General features: G+C 37.7%; 1 protein-coding gene across 3 annotated transcripts in view; it reads left to right on the top strand.

The window, feature by feature from the left end:
- The window catches only part of LOC150080713 (rho guanine nucleotide exchange factor 17-like), a 394606-nt gene that overhangs the window by 105331 nt on the left and 263322 nt on the right, over nucleotides 1-25953 (top strand). For all 3 annotated transcript variants that reach the window (XR_016547420.1, XM_090381790.1, XM_090381791.1), the window contains exons 2-3: nucleotides 5733-5810; nucleotides 17428-17610. Coding sequence is in view for 2 of the 3 variants with exons in the window: in XM_090381790.1 (XP_090237916.1) it covers nucleotides 5733-5810; nucleotides 17428-17610 (261 nt within the window). In the remaining variant the exon portion in view is untranslated. The remainder of the gene's footprint in view (nucleotides 1-5732; nucleotides 5811-17427; nucleotides 17611-25953) is intronic.

The following is a 25953-nucleotide window of genomic DNA, read 5'->3' as shown; positions in this document are numbered from 1 at the left end:
TTGTTTTTTAATATGGAACGCTAGAAGGAAAGAATTGGACCATACTGGTCCAATGATGAGCTGAATAACTTTCTTGCATCAGTATTTACATGTATTCTTTGGACTGAATAGTACTATGGGCCCGAATATTAGTTATTGGGAACCAGATTATTGTGTGATTATTGAAAATGTAGTTCTCTTGGTAGCACAGTGGTCATATTAATCACCGTCCTCGCACACCAGATGGAAAAGGCTTGAACTCGAATCCCGTCTATAACACGAGAAATGTATTTTTTTTTTTTTACAGCGTGGATGAGTTAGTCGGTCTCAGGCGAAGGTTGTATGTTTTTTTTTTTTTTTTTTTTTTTTCCTCCCAAAAAACTTGAGTTTTTCATCCATACCTTTGCGCCCAAAAACTGGGTGCAAAGAATAATTTTGATATAGTATATTGAGACCTTAGAAAGACCTTTTTCATATCGTATGAACGCCTTTCATATAATTTCGAATAATGTGCCATTAGCGGGAAAGAACTACAGAAGATAAAAGGGTTTATTAATTTTCAGTGGTGGCCTGCGGATATTCTGTTTGTTTCCGATGTTTATTCATGACCTTGATGATACAAGGACTGGAAGTTTGTAAATGACAGTATCTATCCAAAGTATGTTGTGTCAACAATGACAGAAATTATTCAGATGGTCTGGAAAATGGCAGTTCAAGGTACAATATTGGGAAATGACACGTTCTGCATTTGAGTAATTGTTATCCCAGGTTAATCTTATTACATGGAAAACGTAACAAAATTAAGATAGTTAGGAGGTTAACTGTGCAGTTCGATATGTTCTCTGGAAAGTGTGGATAGGCTGCTACAACTACATATGATGTTTATCTGTAACTTACAGTAATTTTGTTAGTAGGAACAAAGAGGTAATTATTCCATTATATAGAGCCTTGGTTAGGCCACAAAGGTCTGGAATCTCCATTTCAAGTGTAGATCACGTGGCAAAAGTGCAGCGGCGAGAATGAAGATTAATTATTGATAAGGAAGCATTCCTATAAAGAGTTCAGTTTTATTCGGTGGATAAACTCCATACCAGACGCCTGTGTTTGGACTTGATAAGGCTTTGACCGGCTTTAGCAAATTAAATAAAAGGAGTGTGTGTGTTTTTCTTTTTCGGATAGTACAAAGTAGATCACTTGCACTTAAATTAAGAGAAGATTGTGGTAGGGTGGATATAAGAAAATTATCTTTTAGTCAAAGGGATTATTATTGATTCGAACCAAATCTTATAGAACTATAGTTTATGTAAATTTGAGGAAAGATTGGACAGATACTTGAATAAAACCAGTTGACTTTTTTTTTTTTTTTAAGGTTCATGCTGAATAAGCTTGGTTTCCTCGCAAGAATTTGCCTTTGTTAATACTAATAGTAATACTGTTTTTTAGCTTGTCTGAAAGTCTCATGAAGCATTAGGTTTAATCCACCTTGCTATCTAGGGTCAAGATTTGTTTTAAAGTCAGCCGAAGTTGGAAAATGTAGCCATGAAAGTGAATAAATTTTAAGGGCTTTTTTATATATATACTTTGTATTTTTTATATAAATTTTTCGTATGAAAAAAGACCGAGTTAGTCGATCTCAGGCGATCATCGCCTGACCATAGTTTAACACAATTTAAAGACGCTGTGTAATTACGCCTAATGGCCTTAATTTATCATTCTACCTTGTAAAAAGCAAGGAACGAAAAAAGGCCGAAAACTAATGGAGTGATACAAGCGTGCGGCTAATTCATCCCTTCAATCAGCAGAACGGCAGTGTCACACTGAATGACAGATGACATTGAAGGAAAATCTACTATTGCCTTATAATACAAAGGCTCAGACTTTCCTTTTGAGGTATAGTTGCTACGCCTTTGTCTGCCTGCATTAATCCACGCTGACGTGTCACCCCTCCGGTATATTTTCCTTGACGCTTTTATTCGGGGGGGGGGGGTATACCTCGAGAAAGTGCATGCAGACAAACGTATCAAACTCTACACACATTGCTCAAACTGCCATACGTTGTATTCTCAATCTATCCACTCAAGACGAGTGGATAGACTGAGTACTGAACGACACCACTATGTGTTTACGCTTCTTTTTCAACTGTTTATGGAATTCACAGGGGTGAAGCATTGTTTTGTAAATGGGAGATTTTGTCAGGGTGGCGAGCCACAGATGCCGATGGACCTAATAAATCCCCAAACAAACAAACAAACAAACACAATCTTGTCAGGCTATTCTTTATAACTTCATCGTAATAATTACTACGACGAGGTTATAAAGCAGTTGGAACTTTGACTTTATATAAACTGGTGTTCAAAGAAAGTGCATCACCCCTTAAAATTGTAATTGTCGTCCGAATAACGTAAGTATATGGCAGTACTTCTTACAGATTGCATCAGATAAGATTGAAACTCGTAGGCGATGACGTAACATTGCATCAGCTGTTACTTGCAGCTATATAAGCACGCTCTGCAAGAGTTGCAGTCATTCCTTGCTTGTGTCAGGATGGCGAGTTACGTGCAGTTGACGCCACGAAGAAAGATTGCTAGCGTTGCTTTACGTGAGGAAAGGTGTTCTTTCCGTCATATTGCTTATAGAATGTCTTGTAATCAGTCGACAATGAGTATATTTCTTTCCAAACTCAAGAATACTCAAGAAGTTCTGCTGATAGAAAAAAAGGAACCGGACGCAAACGAGTCTCTACTCCAAAACAGGACCGCATTTTGAAGCGCTTATGCCTTAAAAACCATAAAGATTCTTCGTCTGAGCTGAAAAGAGAATGCGAAGAACATACAGGAGTGGTGGAAAGTGCAGTAACAGAAGACGCCTCTTCAAAAATGGACTTGTAACCCGTCGTCCTAAGAAGAAGCCCCTCCTCACACAAAAAATGAAAAAGGCCCGATTAATTTGGTGTAAGGAGCATGTCAAATGGACCCCCGTGGCAGTCAGTTATTTTCTCTGATGAGAAGAAATTCAACCTGCATGGCTCTGATGGGAGACAAACGATTCGTCTTAGACGTGGTGAAGAATACCATCCACAGTGAAATGTCTACAGTGAAATTCCATACCAGCTAAATGATATGGGGGTGCATTTCGTATCGCGGAGTAGGTCACCTGAAGTTTATAAAAGGTTCCGTAAATGCCAGTGGATACCTGGCTATTTTGTCAACCATTAGAGACCATTTCCACCTGCCAAGTAACTGCATCTTTCAGGACGACTCTGCTCCTTGTCATGGGGCGAAAAGTATAAGTAGGCACTTCTGTAGTTACTTTAGTTTTATTTCTGCATTAGAGGTTCGACAGTAATGTGTTACACATTTGTTACAGGTGAAAAAATGGTTGGAAGAACGGTCTATTACAACTTTCATCTGGCCGGGAAACAGCCCTCACCTGAATCCTATAGAGAACTGTTGGCATCGTGTGGAATCTGCAGTTGCCAGAAAGAAACCAAAGACCCTTCGTGAACTTCAGCAAGCCATAATTAGTGTTTGGAACTACGAACTATCAGTTGATTATCTTCAGAAATTGATCTTGTGAATGCCTCAACGGTGTGTTGCTGTCATCAGGGCCAGAGGCAGTTCAACTAAATATTAGTTTCCACCTTGTGAACTTCTTATTTTGTTTTTCGTTTAAAATGATAAACTGAAGCAAATTGAGGGCTTCCGATAACATTTCAGCCATAATTGTCGTGTTCACCAAAACTGTTGTATAAAGGTTGCAAATGCTCATTTTGGAATATTTTTAGAACACGTGTCAAATAATACTTAGCTTTGCCTTAACTATTAATAAATATCTTTTGTTTATATTTCTATTTGTGATGCTAGTCATTAATGTAACATACCATCGCGAAAAAGGGTTAGAAATGTGAAATTCCTAGGTGATGCACTTTCTGTGAACACCAGTGTATATGGACTTTAGAAAAGCGTTTGATACATTCCTTATGATAGGTTATTGTATAAATTAGAGCAGGTCGGGATAACAGGGAGGATCCACCTGTGGATTAGGGGTTGGTCGCAGGACAAGAAACAGAGGGGGGAATCATAAATGGGTATGATTCTGTGTGGACTGATGCAGCAAGTGGGATTGGGCCCCCCTCAGGTATCAGTGCTCGGACCTCTCTTGTTTCTCATCTTCCGAAATGATACTGGTGAGAGAATACAGGGAAAGCTGTCAGAAACTTGTTGAAGACTTAAAGGTCGGGAGGGTTGTTAACAATCAGAAGCAGGCTATGCTGCTTAAAATGGATTTGGACCGACTATAAGTACGGTCTGAAAAATGGCAGCTAAAGTTTAATGCTACCAAAAGCAAAATATTGTATTTGGGGAACAGAAACCCAGGAGTAATTTGTAGATTGGGAGAGAAGAATTAAATGATGTAATAGATGAGAAAGACTCTGCGGATTACGATACAGCGAAATGTGAAGTGCATATGCAGTGTAAACAGGAGACAAGACGGGTATATGGTGTTTATGGTACGACAAATAAAGATTTATTTAGTTTATAAATCTATCTATGATTTATCCGAATTTTGCAAGTAGAAAGCAGGAGGAGGTCGCTATCCCCTTCTGTAAGATGATTCCCACCAAACCTGGAATATTGTATCCTGGTCTGAAGGCCGCATCTAAAGAGAAATCTAGAATTTATAGAGAAGGTGTAATGAAGGGAGAGTACATTGATGAAGGATGCTAAACATTATCCCTATGAGGAAAGGCGTAGGGGACATTTGATTGAAGTGAGTAAGGCACTGAAGGGGACTAGTAAAATGGATGATGAAGGAATATTCTCAGCGGTGAGTGAGACAAAAACTACCACGGCAAACTATGACTAGATATAATGAAGTTTACCTTCACGCAGCGAGTTTTGGATCGTTGAATTAAGTTGCCTGCAAGGGTGACTGAAGCAGAGTATTCGACAAAATTCAAGGAGGAATTATTTTTAGGTATGAACTTTTTTTTTTTTTTTTTTTTAAGATAGAAATAATTATTTTCCCCCCTCAAAAATGCAGAATAAGTTCGCTTCTTTATAGTATTATTATTCCTTTTTAGTACCAGTAACAACTCTGAAAGCCTTCTTCTGAACATCACATCCATGGTTACCACTCAGTAGCTCTTGGTGAGTGTGGTGCTCTCGTAGAGAATGGCCTCCTGCAATAATGGGCTTACCCCGCCCTCCCTCTTTGTGACTTTATTTAGCAGTAGGGTCGGTGACAACAGGCGGCATAAATAGAGAAGGATAAAGCTGAGGACAACGAGAGATATTTTTAAAAGCGAGTCGGACTTGTGGAAACTTGAAATAAATATTTGTATGTTGCTGTTTTCAACTTTCTTCATAACTATACATGAGTGCACTGACACACATACTCGTATTTTGCATCCATCACACTAATGCTCGCCTAGTTCATTCATATTCCCTTATAGTACACTAATTATGATCATTGGTAACCGTTAGTTAGTTATTTTCTACAATAACCATAGTATATTAATATTCAGTACCCATAGCAACAACAGTCTGATAATCGTGATAATTCTGCTAGTTAATGTGGTTATAAAGGGGGATTGTTGTCATGGGCACTAAAATGAACATTTATGGTCCTTTTCAGAAATATTTATTGAAGTACTTTCTTGAGTAAAAAAAAAAAAAAAAAAAAAGCATACTGTACTTGTTTATTTATAAGCATTTATTTGGACTACAAACCAGTTTCTTCTTCCTTTTCAGGATACAAGAACCCATGTCGTTGGCGAGCTTTTCGATACCGAGAGGTCTTACGTGGAATCGCTACAAATTCTTGTTAATGTAAGTACGGTGTTAGATATGGTTTTGCTAAATTTAGAACAAGTAACTGCAGACCGCACTTACGTGAGAGCGGCCCACGATTAAGTTACGAATGGGTCTGGAAAACTTCTGTTCTACCCTCCCACGACCTTCTTTGATGTCAAGTATAACCGTAGTCTGTCTCCCGCTGGGCTGATTATCCGGTTTTGAGCTCACACGCACTAGGAAGTCATCAGTGCTTAAAATCGCTCGCTTAGCGTCCTCAGATGCCTTATTAACTGTGCATCACCTGCGCTCGCTCCCCCCTATGTATTTGACTGGTAGAGAGAGAAAAAGATTCAAATGTATTGAAATTAGGGTATGTAGGTGTGTAGTATTTATATAGGTGTAGAATATATTAATTCATAACTCCCTCACGCGCACATTAAGGTGAGAAATGAATGAGAGCTTTGTTTAAAGCGATTAGATCAAATTATGAATTTTTTTTTTTTTTTTTTTTTTCAAGTTAACTGAGTGTGCAATGATCTTATCAGTTAGCTTAATTGGTAAGTCTTATCTGATAGCAAAAAGGGGCCTTTTACTAAAAATGTTAATTGGAACATCACCAAGAAGGTGAAGTGGATATGAATGTAATCTTTGTGAAAGAGTGGAGTACACGTTATGGTAAGAATTGGAGTTGATGAATCTTTACAAAATGAGATTTTCGAATTAAAATTTTAATCAGATATAATATATTAAGAAGCCGAAGAAGAAATAATTTTTAAAATCTGTCTGTCAGTTTAATTTCAAAATGAAGAGTCAGAGTTTCTTGTATTCTGTCTATCTTGTGAACTCCTCTGACCGTTTGGTCGTCCCGGAGTATAAACAGAAAATTTATTTAAATGAGCCTACTCACGTGCCTTGCGTCAGAGTGAACCTGGCACGCTACCCCTGAAAAGGTTGCTGATCTATTACATAAAAAATTGAACTTTCCCCTTCGATATGGATTTATTGGACAACAGATGGTTAATTATTCTCATAATGAAACATACTGATTATAGTTAATCAGTTACTACTAATTTGGTTTGCTTCTAATTTTATAAAGGACATCCATAGATTTTAATAATCTTAAATTATAGGCGAAAACCTCCTACCATTGAGTAGGACTGTTAATCTCTCAACACTCAATCGCAAATGATTATAATATGAACTTATCCCCCGTGTATTGTCATAAATGAATCAAGTTAAAATAATTTAATTAAAACAAGCCTATCATGTCAAGGGAATCGGAAAGACGGCGGCCACCAAACTCCAAAAACCAACCAACACCACAAGCCATCATGAAAATTGAAAAGCAATTGTCGCGAAATTCTAAAAACGACGACACTAATAAATTAATTCACACATAAGTTAAACTTTAAAATCGTTATTAACTTCTTTTAAGAGACCACCTTATTCGGTTTGATACCATGTTCACAAGAAGTACAAAAGTGATTCGCGAATGCTATCTCCCCTGTTTTATATAAAATTAACGACACCTGACACAAGATTATTTATATAAACCAATGTATGAATTGCTATTCATGCATGCGCGTAAGAGCCCACGAGTCCAAAATATTATAAGGTCTGCGTACATTAATACAATTAACTTTTAATCTCATTTCTAATGTTTCGGCAATTAATAATTTAAAATATTCACGCTGTTTATTAAGAACTTTGGATTCATTAAAAAGAAACATGTCCATCAGTGATTGCATGAAGCGCAAGCTCAGATGTACCCGTCCTACCTGCTCTAACTGATGCCAAATGCTGATATATCTTACTGAAAGTGAATTTTGGGTCGAGCCAATATAAGTAGAATTGCATCCACCACAAGAAATATTGCAAGCTGCCATGGTAGGAACTATATATGCCTTATATTTCAAGATAATATGGAGCTTACCCAGTGTTGTATATACGGAACTTTAATAAAATGTTTGTGATCCCCCTGTCATTGGCCGACCGGGCTAGCCGAGTGGGTAAAGTACCTGCCCGGCAACCCAAAGGTCGCGGGTTCGATTCCCGCCTCGGGCTTGGATCAAAGTACTGCAAAAACCTTGGGAGGTGCAATATGGCCACAGAAGCCGATGCGCCAACAACTACCAAATCAAAAAAAAAAAAAAAAAAAAACCCTGTCATTTGTTGTACCCGTCTCTAATTTATATTTTTGTTGACTAATCTGCATAATGGTACCAAATGAATAACCCCTATTTAAAAATCTTTTTGTAAGTTCCGCGAGCTCATCTAATGAGGATTCTTGAGTAGAGCTGTATCTATATGCATTATGAAACTGGTTAAAAATAATGCCCCTTTGATATGTAAAAGGGTGGTAACTCGAACGGTGCAAGAATTTTCCAGTATTCGTTGACTTCCTATAAATTTAAAAAATATGTTTTCTTTAATTCTGGTTAAAGTAAAATTTAGAAAATTTATGGATTTGCTATGCGGAATTTCCATTCTAGAGTGAACTTAAGTCGAGCATGAATGTTATTAAATGTATCCAGGACCTTCTGTACTATATATTTATTAGTAATTATCAAGATATCTGCCGTAGAACGTTATATTAGAAAGATGTGGTGTTAAGTATACCTGCTCGGTCTTATTTTGATAAATTTCAGCTACCAATCCACTCAAGCTAAGTCCCATTGGTAACCCGAATATCTGCTTGTAAATTTTATCTTGGAAATTAATATAATTGGTTTGTACAAGAAATTTAATCAAATAAAATATTTCATTTCTGGATAAATTTGACATGTTTAAACAGATTGGCTGATCATTGATAAAGTCCCATATTACGTCAAGGGCATATTCTACATGTACGTTGGTGTTCAAGGAAACGAAATTATTGCGTTTCATGCAATCACTGATGGACCTGTTTCTTTTTAATAAATCCAAGGTTCTTAATAAACAGCGTGAATATTTTAAATTATTAATTGCCGAAGCATTAGAAATGAGATTAAACGTTAATTCTATTAATGTACGCAGACCTTATAATATTTCGGGCTCGTGGACTCTTACGCGCATGCATGAATAGCAATTCATACATTGGTTTATATAAATAATCTCGTATCAGGTGTCGTTAATTTGATATAAAACAGGGGGCTTTTAAAAGAAGTTAATAACGATTTTAAAGTTTAATTTATTAGTGTCGTCATTTTTTAGAATTTCGCGATAATTGTTTTTCAATTCTCATGATGGCTTGTGGTGGTGTTGGTTGGTTTTTGGAGGTTGGTAGCCGCCGTCTTTCTGTGATTCTTTCTGATTCCCTTGACGTGATAGGCTTATTTTAATTAATAGTTATTTTAACTTGATTCATTTATGACAATACACGGGGGATGAAGTTCATATTATAATCATTCACGATTGAGTGTTGAGAGATTAACAGTCCTACTCAAAGGTATGAGGTTTTCACCTATAATTTAAGATTATTATAATGATAATAGGACTTATTGGGCGTCATAGTCTTTGTTGATTTGAATTAGTAATAGATTTTAATTTATTATCAAGCATCCATACCTTTTATATAGAAAGTTTACTGTTCTCTGTGAAGCAAGTGGAGATAAAATTATTATAATAAATATCATCAGCACACAAAGTTTTGTTTACTGATGTGGTTTGTTTTTTGTCATTCTTATACGTCTGTTTCCATTTTTTTATCGGTACGCTTTTGACTGGACGCATTTTCGATTTTTGTCAGCACGTCTTGTTCGTCTCTGCCTGACGTTTTGGCAACACGGATAAGAATGACCTTCAGTTGCTTTAGCTGCTTCGTGGATGGTATTTATGATTTCCGATAGCCTACATTCTTAATGCAGACGAATCGAGAGAGAGAGAGAGAGAGAGAGAGAGAGAGAGAGAGAGAGAGAGAGAGAGAGAGAGAGAGAGAGAGAGAGATTCCGGATACGTGGGAGAAAAGTCACGTGCAAACATATGCAAAATTAATGGACGCGTGGGATATTCGGGTAACGGATATCGATAGAGAAGCGACTTGCTGGGCTAAATGAACAATAGGATGCCATCTGTTGATGTACTTACATGTTATGGAAGTGCACGGATCATTTTCAAATGGCCTCGGTGAACTAAACAGTGGTATTCAACCGAAAAATTAAGTTTGGAAGGGAAATGCGATCATCTAGATTTAATACGCAACAGAATAACTGGTGAAGGACTGCTTTAGTTGATGGAGCTGCAGTGCAGCGAGTCAGAAAAAAATAAACATTTTCTCTTTAAGATTTTCTGCAAAGGCTTTAGATTTTATTTGCTAAAGGAATAATTTCCATCGCACGCTACAAAGACATTTGTAGTTTGTAATGGTCGATGTCTTATTGATGCAGTCTGCTGTTGGTTGTTTGTAATAAACGCCGAGGTAACAAAGGCCACGAGGCTTAAATATAGTCTATCCTCGGTGTATCGTGTCTGCTTTTCCTTCCGTTTCACCTAAGAAAACCAGAGCTGCTAGAAGTAACTGCTGTGCGACCCTCGACAGTCCTAAGTAGAGCAAGGTGTTAAAAACAACCGATAAAAATTCTTCCTGTTAAATCTGAACCGAATACCACTTCAATACGTATATATAAATGCCCCCTACAAAAATGTATTAAAATTGTAAACGTTCTCCCTGCAATATCAAACAAGATCGCACTCAGTTTAAGAAATAAGTCCATAATATGTAGAAAGGATACGAACAAACAACATTACCGTATTTGTCATCACGTGGGCTGGAACCACAGTAAAATTAAACTGGTGCTTGTGCTTTTCAAACAGATTTGTTTCAAACGAGTATTCATTAACTTTCAAGGACAGTGTTGTAGCCAAGGTGGTTATTAATTATTATGACAAATTAACTAAATCAAGTAGTTATCAGGCGTGCCTTGTTATGTGTATATTATAAATAAATAACCATACAACAATCCCAAGATAAATGACTCTTCACGGACGACTGTATCTTGAACTTTTGGGAGAAAATGAAAGTATCATAGTAAATGATGGGATCAGTTGATGATTTTATATAGAAATGCATCTGTGAAGATTTTCCTCAGCAGAGACAAACTTCCTGCTTCCCTTTCTCTCCCCAAAAAGATTGGCGATCCGTGTTAGCTGCTAAAATTCAATGACAGATTTCACACCAAGATTCAAAAATAAATAAATAAAAGAAACACTAAAACAACTTTTTGTTGTTTTGAAAGAATATATTTTACGTTTGTATACATTATTTTTAAAAATATATTCTGATATAATAAAATATAATATCCTGCGTGTTGTCCGCATTTCGAATTTTTGTTTTTAGCATTTTATTCGTATGAGATTGGCAGGACAGATTGTGAAGTACGCAAATGGATTTTAATGATTTAATGATAAACACGCCATAAAGGTTGGTGTGTTTATCAATTCTGCCATTATAACAGGTTTTTGAACGACAAAAAGAATCTGAATATATGTGTGTGAGGGAGAGGGAGATTTTATTTCCGCTTTGGTTTTCAGCAAACGTGCAATAGATGTAATCTTACCATCGCATACACATCTCCTAATAACTGTTTAAATTCTGGCCATAAAAAACATCCCTCATAGTTCTTATCTCTTCAGCAAGAACCATCCTCCATTATGTTAAAGGCGGGGATCGGCAGGAGAAGAAACTCGCTCTTGTTCCTTGGCGCGTTAATAAATGCGAAAAGCGCTATGAATCCTTCACTTTCTTCTTACTTCTCGCCTCTGTCTGCCACTCAACACTTTAACATCGTCGGTATATTTTTCTCTTGAACACATCCCAGGCATTAATTTTCGCACTATTCGCATCGGATAAAACTCTGCAGCAACAGACGCATAAACACATCCCTCCCTCCCTTCCTTCTTTTAGATCCCTTTCTTTTTATTCTCCATCTCTTTTCATTATCGTCCGTTAGATGGGGAAATTATACTCATCTTTTCACTTCAAAATATTTTAGATAATTTATTTTACTCCTCTAGGCCCTGTTGTGACACGCAATGTATTATCGCCTATGTTACGTAATGGATCTACAAACAAATCTCCTTCCCACTGTTTGTCAATGCTAAGTTTAATAAATGATCGCCTAGGACCAATTTCGGGCCACGTTAACGTACTTTAACAAGTTTTTTTTTTCTCTTGTATATTAAAGTAATTTATGTATCTATTTGTTTACATACGCCATTGTTTTTGACTTTTTTATTGGTTGCGTATTATGCTTCTTTAAAGCATTTTTGTCCACTTTATCGATTTAGATTTTTTGTTTACTATTCCGAATACTGTACTTGTTAAGGAGAACTGTCACTTGACTAATATCCAGCTGGAAAAGACCACAGAAGGATCGATTTTCTTTAATAGGTGCTGATATGGCCTTTGATCACAATTCCATTTTCGCTGGGACCGGACTGTGGTTATTTTATAACATAACTCATATTTATTCAAGTACGGTTTTGCTGGAAAAAGTTACCGTGTAACTGTTTTTACAGAGATACCTCCTTCTGAACACGTTTTATCCCAATGTATTTTCATTAACATGTTGGAAGCCATTTTTGGATCTATCCTTTAAATATATCAAAACAACCTCCAGTTCCCATTCCTTTGTTAGAAATAGGAAAAGTCATTGAGGCAAGATGAGGCCGTCTGGTTGGAGGAGTGGGGAGAACACACGCGATCATGTTAGAAGCCAGTAATTGGGAAATTCTCTTCGCAACATGAGATTTGGCTGTTGTCTTAATGAAGCATCCATTCTCCTTAAGGTTTGAAATGGTATTCGTGATACTTCCCCAATCTTTTCAACACATCAACCAATTGGCCGACAGTTATTCGTCGTCCCACACCATAAGGGCTGGCGTATTTGTCATTTCTTCCATTATAACAGGTTTTTGAACCAGCGAAAACCAGCTGACCTTGACAATACCCCATCACCATAAGTCTTTCGTAATATCCTGTAAACGTCCCTTCTATTTTTGTGTTTACGTCCATAACGAATTTAGTAGACGACTTGGAAATATGGTTAATTTAATTCACGATCGCGCCTTCTTGTGCCTGCGCATGTGCAAGCCATATGCGTGGGAACAAGAAGAGACTGTTGTTTGGTGTAGTGAATCATGATGGATAAATGCAGTAAAAATAATCGCTTAAAAATTATAATACTCAGCGTCCTTCTTAAATAGCCTTCATACTGTTTAATATCTCATTTAATAATGACATACAGTGATATCATACGGACTCTGAAAGAGTGATAAATCATCTACTGCTAGCAAACGAGCAAAATAAAAATATTCCACTGCCAATGAATTTTGAAGATGTCAGAGCAAAGTAAAGATAATTTATGGACTATGTAGCAATGCACACATTTCTGTAAGAATGAATAAATTTTTTTTTACGCTGAGTATCCAGGTTAATTACTGTATTAAGATACGCCCTATTTAAATTGTAATGTAAATAAAGAAAATATTTATTTATATTTAATAAAGGGTTCTGTTTAAATAGTATTTCTGCTTCATATAATGGGAAAATCAATCAGCTGAATCGTGTTGGAGAATTGACAGCATTCTGTTACCAGAAACGTATCATTCCCCAACTGTAAAATCTAACATGTATTTGGACAATAAATAGATATTTCTAGTAATAATGAAAGTATTATTTAACAAATAATTATTTTGATCTCCCTAAAAGTGTATTCTACATCACCTCTTCATGGATGATGTCAGAGAAGAAGGGAATCATATCTGTAGAGAAACAAACGAGCATGGGTGCTTGTTCACACGTTTGATGTGACGTAGCTGAAGTCAATGCTTCTTCGATAAGCAACCAGTAGAAACAGTAATGCACACGTTACTAGCTGCAACAAGTAGAAGACAGTAATGCACACGTTACTAGCTGCAACAAGTAGAAGACAGTAATGCACACGTTACTAGCTGCAACAAGTAGAAGACACTACACACACGTTACTAGCTGTAACCAATCGTCACAAGAAATCAAATTCTACAGCTTTTGTACTGCACTGTTTCTCAGAGGTCTTTATACTCAGAAGTGGAGTCAGTTGATTAGCTGAAACAATACGGTACGTATATCAGGCTTTTTCTAAATGGTAGAACAACATTTAAAAGCTATACTAAAGAAACAAAAAGAAAATAGAAAATCAGAGAATATAGAAAGATAGTGAGAATAAAAAAATCAAGCGAGAAAAGCAAGGTTAATCGGCTTAAAGAGTGAAGAAGATGATAACGATTCCCAGATAAACAGGAAACTATCTTCTGGAAGACATATCAGAATCCATTGATCCGAGGTGACCGTATTATGCCATTTGTGAAAGGTGCTTTAATCCACCCTTAGTGATACTATCGTAGGCCTTTTATTTACTGCCAGCAACCACGTAAATTGTGTAAAAGAAACCGCGTGGGTCTGTCTCGTGTCGCGTGACGTATTCCTTGCCGATCTATCTTAAGTAGCCTCCATGACACCAACGCTATTGGTCGGCGGATTCGGAGTCAGTGACCTCCTCGAAGATGCTGTATCATATGTCACAAAGCATTTAAGAGACGGAGGGTGGAGTCAGGGAGTAAAGGCTTTTTTAAAGCGAAGTTTGTAAAAAAAAAAGTTTGGAGGTGGCGTTCGCCGTAATTCTTTTCTGTAACCGTGACTACCTGATTTTTTTATAACATTGGTAAATTGTCTGTAGTATACTGGAATGTCTATGCTCAACTTTCAAGAGGACTTTAAAGTTTCTTTCCGATTGACACCCAACTATAGTAGGTCCTTCTAGATGACAGTAGAAGGTGGTGTTCAAATTTAGAATATTAAACGCCCTACTGTCTCTAAATAGCAGTATTATTTTTCATATATGAGTTGAGAAAGAGTGCGAAATACACTTTGTTGACAACGGGCATCATTGTGATACTTATATCAGATTTCGAGTTGTGAAAAGCTGAAAGTGTCCGTCTATGCGATTTCGGTGGAATCGAAATCATACTAGAGAAGAATAGTTTTTACTCCCTTGATTATACAGTCCAAGGAACAACAAAAAAACTATTTAACGAATAAAGGCTGCTTGTATAAAATTTTACTGTCCATTAAGTTTGCCTGTTCGATAACTGGCATCATTTACCGGCAGTTTGGTATGCATAAAAGTTTTATCAGTCGCATAACACTGTTGGAACACACGCATCAAACAAGTCATCCAACCGATAAAAGTTTTATGCATGCCAAAATGCCAGTAAACGCTGTCATTTATCGAACTTGCAAACTCGATTAATGGACGGTGAAAAGAATAGTTTTACAAATGCGGCCGTAATCATTTAAGTCGTTTAATGGGAGGTCGGGTTCATCAAAATGCCAAAAAGTACATGTATATGACTGGGTGTTATAAAGACAGAACTTGAATCATTTCTGCATTATTATTACCAACATTATTTTATTTTAACCAGTATGGCTGAGAAGCATCGCCAAAAGAACTTTACTTATTTTAATCATGCGATGTCTATGGTTTAAAAAAAAAAAAAAAAACACAAGCCTTTTTTTATTATTTAAATTTGTGCTGTGTTAGAACTAAGGCAAAAATAAGATGGAATCCGAAATATTGATGATTGACATCCATTGGAAATACTGCTTTATTATCAGTATTATTATTCGGTACTGATTAGAAATAATTGATTAGACTTACACTACATTACCGAAAATCACTTGCAACTTTTTGGAAAATGAGCGATTTACAATTTTAATAACGTGTCGGCCCACAGTTTTAGCTTTAATGCACGCGTCAATCCTTCTAGGCATATTTTGTACAAGTTTCTTGCTTCTATATCTCTTGCAAAGTTGACAATAGCTGATGTTTCCAACAAGATAATGTCATTGCCGTAATATTTCCATTGAGTGTTGGCAGTACATAATTGTCGAAACAAAGGCATAGTGACGTATTTTGATGTCAAGAAGCACAGCGGATCACCCCCTAACGAGTTTGTTCTCTGTGAAGTGTACAGAACTCTGTAAAGGCCAGAATGTGTGTAAAGTGAAGTTTGTATCAGTGTGGTGTAGAGTTGCGTTGTTTTTCTGGCCGTTTAGCTGGGAGGACCTTGCTGGGACCTCTTGTTGCCCATCACTACCATTTAGAGGTTGACCAGGTAGTAGAAAGAGCTGAGTACTTTGACTGGACCCAACACAGAGTCGCCTGAGCTTTCTGTGTCGGGCCGGAAAAAAAAAAAAAAAAAAAAAGGTTTGAAAGTAAGCTCGGGGGAGAATAGTATGAGAGGAGAGTAAAGTTCGGGAAATAGGATGGCGGCTGTAGGGGAGGCAGCCGCCATAGAGATAGAGCGAAGTCAGGGAAAGATGAAAAGGGACAGGTAGGGGAGATAGGAATTACAGTAAAAAACAAAAATACGTAGGGAACAGTTTGTCCGATGAGTAGCCAGTTGGCCTCCCTGTCGAAAGAACTAGAAAATGCACTAAGTGTAATTCCCATCACACGTGCGATATCAGTCCGGTGTTTAGTCACAATTTAGGGTTGATAGTTCCAAGGATTACCAACGGATTCAGTGAAAACCACGAAACCTAGTCTTGCACCACAATTGTCTTCTCTAAATTTCATCGTTGGGACAATGCAGGATAGTAAATGGCATTCGCCTGGCATTTTCACTGAACTATCAGATCGGAATGGTGTGTAATGCAATTCATCACTCTATAGAACCCATTTCGACTGTTCCAGATCCCAAGAATGATTATTTTATACTAGACCAAGAAATGGCAGGCATTACATTGTGCGATGATGGTTTATGCACCAGCCGACCACGGAAACTAAAGCCATGCAATTCTCTACGAAGCGACAGAAGCACTTACAGTCCCACTTGTGGACATTTTTACATCTGATCACCCCCTCGTGGTAGCACAGTTGGTATAATCACCGTCCTCCCCACGCTGGGTAGAAAAGACCCGAGTTCATATCCCGTCAATGACACGAGGAATTCTTATGGACCTTTTTCACAACATGGCTGAGTTAGTCGGTCTCAGGCGATGGTAGCATGGATATTTTCTCCCGGAAACTCGGGTTTTTCATCCAGCAAACAGCAAATCGACCAGAGCGCGCACGCAATTTACATATAATATAGGGCGCAATATAGTTTAAGTTGCTGATGCGCAAACCCTACAACAACCAACCTACATCTGATCGCAGTTTTTTCGAGGATGCCTGTAGATAGACCAACTGTTGTTCTCAAAGCGTGACGATTTCTATCGCACTGTTTCAGACCTTTTTTTTGTACTTACATCAAAAACTGTATTCCAACTGGTCACTACATCACTGAAGGTTGACTTTTAAATCTTTTAAAGAACCACTGTGAACTGCGTTGACAAGCCACTGATATGGTATACGATCTTCATACATCTTTCATCGCGCATTCATGACCACCGCTTATGCAAGTACTGATCGTAATGTGTGACCAAACGAGACAGGCTTACTGGAATCAGAAGCGTGTTCGATGACTTTTGGTAATAGAGCTCATTTAGATATTGGATAGGGCCATCGCTTAAAATACCTTGACAGTTACATTTTTTAATAAACCCAAATGTCGTTATGTGTGAATGGTAGATAATATTCTCCGTTATGGTTGCAAGTTTCCAACCAACTCATTCTGGTTTCTTTTGCAGAAATACATGAAACCACTGAAGAGTTCCAATTATGCAGGTGTTATCGACTCGACTGTTGTGGATGAAATATTTTACCAGATCCCTGATATCCTTAGCCACCACGAGGCCTTTCTGGAACTTCTACGGCAGAGGCTGACTAGCTGGGACAGCAAACAGAAAGTGGGAGATATATTCATCGAAGCTGTAAGTACCATTGGTGGTAAAACAATATTCCTTATAGTCGTAATATTTTCAAAATATTGATTTACCAAAGAGCCAACTGTCGGCACCACTATGACTTCGGGATAGACTTCATATCTTCTCAATAACCCCAATAGTAACCTTTCCAGAGTAACCTTTCTCTCTCTGAGGTGATATCACACATCTTCACTTCCAGTTAATGCCTTTTCAATTTCCGATTGTATAAGATAAATCACCTTCCTTGATAATTATATGTTTGTTTGAGAAGAGGGGAGGAGTTATTTTTGTGTTGAAGTGACAGGGAAGAAGGTGTGTTGTTTCGGCAATTTGCTTATGCAGTAACTCTCCATTTAACTTCTCTTTGACCTTCATTGACCATCCACCCATATCCTGGTTAGGGAGAATAATGAGCGGCCGTAAAACCAGACACACGTGCGTGTACCGTGAAGCCATCAATAAGGTTGCCCAAACAGGAAAACAAGAAATAGTAAATGTGTTGTGTGAATATTTGTTACGCCAGGGATGTATATTCTTCTTGCATTTGTTTCATACATAAACTCTCTGTATGCATATCTGATATGATCATTCGATAGTTCTCATCCACAGTAGCACCTTCCCCCGCCAACCCCCTTTTGTTTATCTACTTGAAATTCTGACGTTGTCTTCTCTCCACCCTTACCATTAATTTTTTATGTTGTTGGCTATAGGAAAGTCTGACTTCTTCCGCTACCAATTGTCTATCTCTTCAGGCTACCCAACTTGTTCCAAAGGTGTTGTCGGCAATATCACACCTGCGTTTCCCTTTTTCTCTCCCCTCCCCCACTTTATGTATCGCCCACACGTTAGAAGTCTGACATTCCGAAAGGTCATAATTTTAAAAGAACTGAAGGCGGGGTAACTGAAGTGAGAAGTTTAAAGCAGCCTTTGGGGGTTTTCAATTATCATTGGAGAACTTGAAAAGACGGATAGGAATCTTTCTCGACGAACCTGACTTGAATTACTTTCTAATAACTGTCAGACGCGACAGAAACAGATAATGTATTTATATCTTCTATTATACATATTTCCTATTAATACTTTGCACTGGAAAGTTTTCACAAAATTGAGAAAAGACAGTTAAACAAACTTGATAGATAACTACATTGTGTTATCTACCAAGAGGATAACATTGTTATATCGAAATAGCAGCTTATGAGCATAATTTATGAAAAAGTTTATTAATGGTTTACAACCTCCGGCTGAGGAGGTTGTAAACCCTTATTGGGAAGTGTGATTACCTATTAAAGTCAGAAAACACCAACAAAGAGCGTCCATGTTGTTAATGATAGTTTTCAACAGTCCTGTTGAAAACTATCGAACCTTTTGATCAGGAAACCAGTTCATAAAGGATTCTTTAATAAATAAATAAATTTTCTGTTTATACTCCGGGACAACCAAACGGTCAGAGGAGTTTACAAGATACACAGAATACAAGAAACAGCACCGCATTCAGCAGTCACGGGCTAGAACCCCGGTCACTCAAGGCACGTGTACCTAGAGCATCCTATATATGTTCAATGGAGATTTTTGGTGGGGGACTGGTTCCTTGACATAGCATTCAGAGATTGAGTTCTATACCTCTGCAGTTATATGTCATGTTTCGAAGATGTGAACTCCCATCACTCATTGCGTGTTATCCCTTCTCATCGCCAGACACCCCCGTAGCTGTTCCTTTCTCTGATGTTTATGCTCCCTCTCTTCAGATGAGGGTGCATTGAGAATTAGACTTTAGACCGAATCTTGATTCATCCGTGAGTGAACATCGCATTGGGCGATTGCTGTTGAGCCCAACTGACACGCTCGCGACACCAGTTGAAACGGCTCTTCTTTGTGATGAGGTCAAAGGCACACAATTGCGAGTCGCATTGCACCCAACTATAGTAGGGTGCAATGCAACTTTCTTAGGCAAGAGATATTCGGTATTGACGCTGCTGCAAACTCTTGGAATTAATCTCCCTATGCCGTCTGAAAGTTAAGGGCATATTGATCAATCTTCTGGTGTTGCAATTTTTGATTAACATTGCACACCATATCTGGATATTAATTCTGCCCCTGTACAATCGAATTCATTTGGATGAACATTCAAGACCCATCCTACTTCTGTCTATAATTGACCGGTTTCCATCCTGCTGACTGCTATCCCCTGCAATCGTTTATACTGTGCCGTTGAACCATGAAACGTTACTCAAATGGGTATATGTATTCGACAACAAAAATCCAAAAACGATTTTTACATTTCAGAGGGTCGAATTTTGGAAAATAAATAAATAAGATATTTAATGTGCAGTTTAAGTTTTACTGGCTAAATTGAGAATTTACTATTAATGAATTTCCAAGCTTAAGCTTCAATAAAACCACCACTGGAAAAAAATGATAGGTGTATATATATATATATATATATATATGATAGGATGATATGAAAAATGATAGGAATATATTACAACAGAAGGTACACTGAGTGCCCATTTTGTTAGATACGCCTACCTAACAGCGAATAAATCCCCTTTTAGCTCTCATAACACCCAAGATTCGTCATGGTATGGACTCAAAGAGATATCGAAACCGTACCATAGATTATGCTTGTCCATATTGTCTCAATTGCTTCCCACAGTTGTTGAAATTGGACGATTGCGGATCTCTATCCCGAAGAGCTCGTTCTGCCTCATAACAATTGCTCAATTAGATTGATATCTGGTGACTGGTTAGGCAACTGCAGTAGGTTGAATTCGTTCTCATATTCCTGAAACCAATTCTGTATAATTCTGGCTTTGTATCACGGCGCGATACCCTAGCCGGGACTAGGAAAGACTTGTTGTGTCTTATGAAATGCCTCTTTGGCGGCAACTTTTGTACTGCGTTATTATTTGACTGACTGTAGCCTTTCTCTTACCTCGCACAAGTCTTATCAGCTTCCGTTAACCTCTCGTATTAAAGCTGCTTCCGAACAACAGACTGCTGTTGGCTGGATATTATTTGGTTGTCAGAGTAATCTAGATACACAGTCGTACGTAAAAACCCAAGCAGGGTTGAAGTTTCCAAGATACTAATACCAGAGCGTCTGGCACTGACTGCCATGCCACGCTCAACGCCTCCATTTCAGAAGACGGATGAGTAAATACGATTTCATAAAAAAAAAAGGGCATTATTTAAATCGATTTACAGTAAGTGAAAATTATTGATATTCATACCACACAAAGGACTGCTTGGAGTGAGGACCGTGACGACTCTTTCTATAACATTTTCATCTCTTTGTGCATGGCGTCTGGGTTCTCACTTTTTTCATTTTCTCCTCTTTCGTATGTCATGTTTGATTCTCTTCTCGTTTTCCTGTTATTTCCACCACAAGATTTTCCTCCACCCTTTTCATTATTTCTTTAATCGCATTGAACGCTGTCGCTGTTGCTGCTGGGCGTCCTTGAACTATTTTCCCGTTATCTTCTTTTCTTTACAACGGAAACATGCGTCCACGTGGGCGTCTAATCCAGATCTTTCAACAATAGTTTTGCCAGATTATTAATCATTACTTACTTTAATAAGCTTTGGTATCTACCCTGTCTCAGTGCGCTATTAACATTCGTTCTCCGCATCCGGTCGCGCCATTGATTTGGTGTATTAATTATTGCCACTTACTAGTCGAAAGGATAATTAAAACGAACGTTGTATAACCGGCTGTTGCCTAGCAACGTCTGTATGTCCGATTTTAATCTCCTTGAATAGGAAGCGAGTAAAAACTGGAGTCTGTGGCGCGGAAGGGTTTTGTTGATTATTTGGATACAATTAGCATACGAAATGTGGCCCCCAAGGCCACCTCTCTACAGATATGACGAGAAAGAAAGTGTCGCTGCCTTCAGATGCTAATCTTTACCTCTGACAGGACATATCGTGCAACAGCTGCTGTAATCCGCTCTCGTCAAATAAGTAAGGTAAATACGAGGTCCTTTATATAAGGTAATACGCTTTGGAATTTCATTTTGAAGAATCACTCCCTTATATTTCATGTTTTATGTAAAAAAAAAAAAAAAAGTATATACTTACCAAAAGTATTCGGACACCATCATTACATTTAGAAAAACGCGGATTTTAATGAAAAATTTAAAGGTATACTCTCACTTTTTTTTTTTTTTTTTTTTCTTCCTCAGAGACAGCATCGATCCATCGTAGTACTTTCGACCGATTCCTTATAGCGGGTAGCAGGATGTGTTCATTCCTCTTGTCGCCAGTTCAACGTAAAAGAACTTATTGACTGAGTCCAGATGCAAAGCTCCAGTTCATCCCAAAGGTATTCGATTGGATTAAGATCAAGGCTTCGTTTTCCTCAAACAAACCCCAAACTATACTGCTTTCTGAATGGGATGGAGCATTAACGTACTGGAACATGGAGGACTCATTTCCATAGAACTGTTAGAATGTTGAACTCGAAATTGATGGTTTTTGGCACTATAACAAACTGTTCAAATCCGAACCAAGAGAGGTAGTCACACATCCCGATTCATCCTCTCTCGATTGTGGCCACACCGTTGATCAGAAAACTGTAACGCTAGTCTTTCCTCCATAGGACCTGTTTCAACTGTTCCATGGTCCAATAGCAATGGGCAAGGCACTACGCATATAGCAGTTTTCTGCTACGATCGGGGTGCCTAGTTTTGAGCCCATCTTTTATATGGACTGTGGATGCATTTAAGAACACTTGTGGACATTTGGAGATCCAACGTTACATTTTCTAAGGATGTCATCAGTTTGCTTTTTCACTCTCTTCAGTAATTAGCTATTCCTATGGGCCTTTTTTCCTTACTGTAATCGTAGCTGATACAGAATACTTTTGCGATTAACTTTGTGACGTCCAAACACATGGTTGTCACGCGCTCTAACAAATTGTTGAAAGCATTCGACGATTAAACCTTTTTGAAACTGAAGTATCTTGCCTCGTCTCATTTAGCGTGTTTGCCATATCTCCTGTTATTGCCCACACACTTTTAAACCTGTTTTGCTTTGTGTACATCTCATTCACACTGTTTACTACATTGGAGAGCCGCTAGAATACTTAATATAGCGTAGTGAATTGCTGTTTAGATGTCACAATTATTTTGCCTAAAAATGTTACCATCGTTTAGCTAACTCATATACTTAATATCCTTACGTGTTTCATATAAGGTAGTGATGATCGAATGAATGAGCAAGCAAAGGAAAAATATTTAAGTAGTTCTGGAGATATGGAAATTTTGGAGAGGTCGAACGTAAATGGAAACGTCAGTACTGGACAAAAGTGTTGACATATCTGGAAACTTCTCTAATGATAATTGAAGAGCACGAACCTGTTAAGAATTGTCATGTAGGAAGAAAAGGACGTCAAGAAATATCAAAAATGCCTTCTAAAAACAGCGTTTTAGAGAGCTAAGTATGAGTTACCAGAGTGGTCTTAGAATATTAAAGAGGGAACAGTGCGTGCCTTGTCTATTGCATGTAATTCAAGAAGATGATAGACGAATGACGTATGCAACTCTGTGAATCGTATTGTTGTAAGAAAGATGAAAGTATTAATTTTTAGAATGTAATTAAGTCTTTCATAGCCAAGTGGTCAAGAGCGAGGTTACTGAAGTAAAAGAGCTGTGTGATCGTGATTCCAGCTCATGTAACTAGCAAAATGGTGATGCTCGTGTATTCCCTTCAGCTTTTGAACTCCTCTAACCTTATTTGGGCGTCCCAGAGTAAACACAGAAAATTTATTTATTTTAATTAATACGACAAAATCGCACTCGAACTAAATGGACATGTGGACTGCCATAACTGCGAGTATTTGGCCAACAAAAACTCGTACATTTGTTCCGAAAGATGTATGAAATGCCATAGATTATCTGTGGATGGGACCTCTCTGTGTGATGTTACAATTTCAGTGACACTGTTTTAGGTTAGGCAAAACTTATTTTTAAATGCTAACGGATGCAGTTTCCACGCGCACAGGTGTACTTTTAGCTGGATGGGTGCACCTCCACTCTTTCGCAAGAGTGTTGTCCTTTTCTATCTCGATATTTCATTGTCTGAGTGATGAACCGATTTTCGGATGGTACCCTCCAAGTCTGCACACCTTTGGAATTTTTCGTATTGGCGGATACGTTAAAGAACAAAATGTGTCAAGTTATAAACATAGAACGCCACTAGATTTTACGCGAAAGTTGCAACAGTAATCGCACAAAATTTCAGTTAATATCTACACCACTGTATTTTGAGAAAAGATGCCATTCGTGTTTGCATGCCGATGGTAGACATTTTGGAGGTCGCACCTAACCTTTGTGACGATATTAGATTTCTTCATCTTCATTGATTGTGTGTAAAATTTGAATTTGTTTATTCAATAAACCATTGGAGATGCATCCACCACCTTTAGTGTTGAAAGAGTTGGTTTATGCATGGTTACTGCACCTATATCACTTCTACTCCCCAGGTAGTATGAGAATAAGCAGTGCAATACCTCGACAACTCGTTGTGTGAAGGTTGATTGACAATATGAGATATAATTAAACGATGCCTTCATACTACCTGGGTAATAGAAATGATGTACGTTCAGTAACCATGCATAAACTCTTTCATAATCTTAGACATTTAGTCAAGAAATACTTTTAGATCATTAGTGTTTATGCATAAATACGAATCACTCTGTGCATTGGAAAACAGATGTAAAACTTCGGCAACAGATGATTCGTTGAATTGGATTACTTGTATTTGAACTTAGATTAAATGACTTCGAAATATTAATTTCATTTGGTTGAGAATTTCTCATAATCAAAATGAGATATTAAAGGCTGGTGTATTGATGTTATCTACACAAACGAAAAAATGTTTCTTTTTGAATAATAAGCATCGATATGTAATTGGTAATAAAAGAAATGAAAAATGACTGAGAGAGGTTGCGGTCAACCACTTCTGTCCGTGAGCTACACCTAGCTTGAAAAGTAAGCTAGAACCGTCCCCGAACATAAATTACCAGCGTGAACTAATTATTGTAACCTGAATCTGGCGATAATTAAAGTTGGACAGAACCGCAAACCCATCACGTCCAGTTTGGATCATTAATCAACGTCATTACTACGTCATAATGGAGATGTACGTCATAAGCTGATTGCAGCCGATGTATTTATTAATGTGTTCCGTTGCACATTAAGGTACGCTTCTCTGATAAGGAAAGTCAGGAAAATGAGGTGAGAATAACCCACGCTTCGTTAAGGAATAAGCAGAAGTCACTTCAAACGTCAAGTCCAGAATTTCGTAATAATTAACAGGCGCTCGTAATTTAATGACCTTGTAATTAACGGACGTTATTTGTGTACTTTTAAAGTCTGGTAAAGGAACATAATGAGTTAGTTTTTGAAACTGAATTCGCAATAGGAAGAAGTGATTACTGTGAAGATTTCATTAATTAACGCTTTCTTTTAATTGATTAAATAATTAAGTAAATGGTGAAATTATAAAGCGTACTCCTCGACTCCATCTTAACAGTCGTCTCTAACTGCAAGCAGGCGGCTAACTCCGATACGACCTTTCCGTGAACTGCGGTATCTTTTGTTTATCGTTGTGGGTGAACATGAAAAGAGTGGTAATCACGGCGCACCAGACTAGATGGGGTGTAATAGCGAAACACCCGATAAGATGTCTACTCGTGTATGTGTTTTGCAAGTCGCGTGCATAGCGGCCGCAAATGAGTGTGGAAACAGCGTGGGAGCACATCTGTGCATGCTCAATTAGAAGTGTGTCAAGTGAAGCTAGTCACTTTTAGAGTTGATGGGGGGGGGGGGGTCGAGAAAGTTGTATTTATTAATTCCTTCGCAGTTTTCTTGAAATGCTCGCACTGTTTCTTTCAAACTGAAGAAAAGTTGCTGCCATGCACAATCATAAAAAAAAGAGTTTTATAAACGGTAATTTATCCATTGATCTTGCAGATATACAGTAATTTCCAATGACAGGAGGCAATTGTCAAGTGTAAACGGATAAAAATTATGTACATGACTATGAATAATAGAATATTAGTAAATGGGACAATTGCACATTCTCTTTTTGTTGTTGTTATCATCTGGTGTTCCTCAAGGTTCTTCACTAGGACCCTTTTTTTAAAAAAGAAAATGGAGCAATCTCTTTAAAATCGGCGACCTCGGTGTATGATTTTAGAGGAACATATTTCGATGAAATATTAAGCGTAATATTTCATCGGGCAGCAAGATTTAAACTGCTTGGATAATGCAATTGTCTTAATTCTTATAGCAGAACAAACTTGCCTTTCCAACAAGTTGCCTGGTATTGCATTAGTAGAGGCATATG

Source organism: Mastigoproctus giganteus, chromosome 9 (assembly GCF_048544385.1).
Source record: "Mastigoproctus giganteus isolate SK-2022 chromosome 9, ASM4854438v1, whole genome shotgun sequence".
Classification (NCBI taxonomy): domain Eukaryota; kingdom Metazoa; phylum Arthropoda; class Arachnida; order Uropygi; family Thelyphonidae; genus Mastigoproctus; species Mastigoproctus giganteus.
The sequence above is the reverse complement of the archived record's forward strand: the minus strand, read 5'-3'. Positions and strand labels throughout refer to the sequence as shown.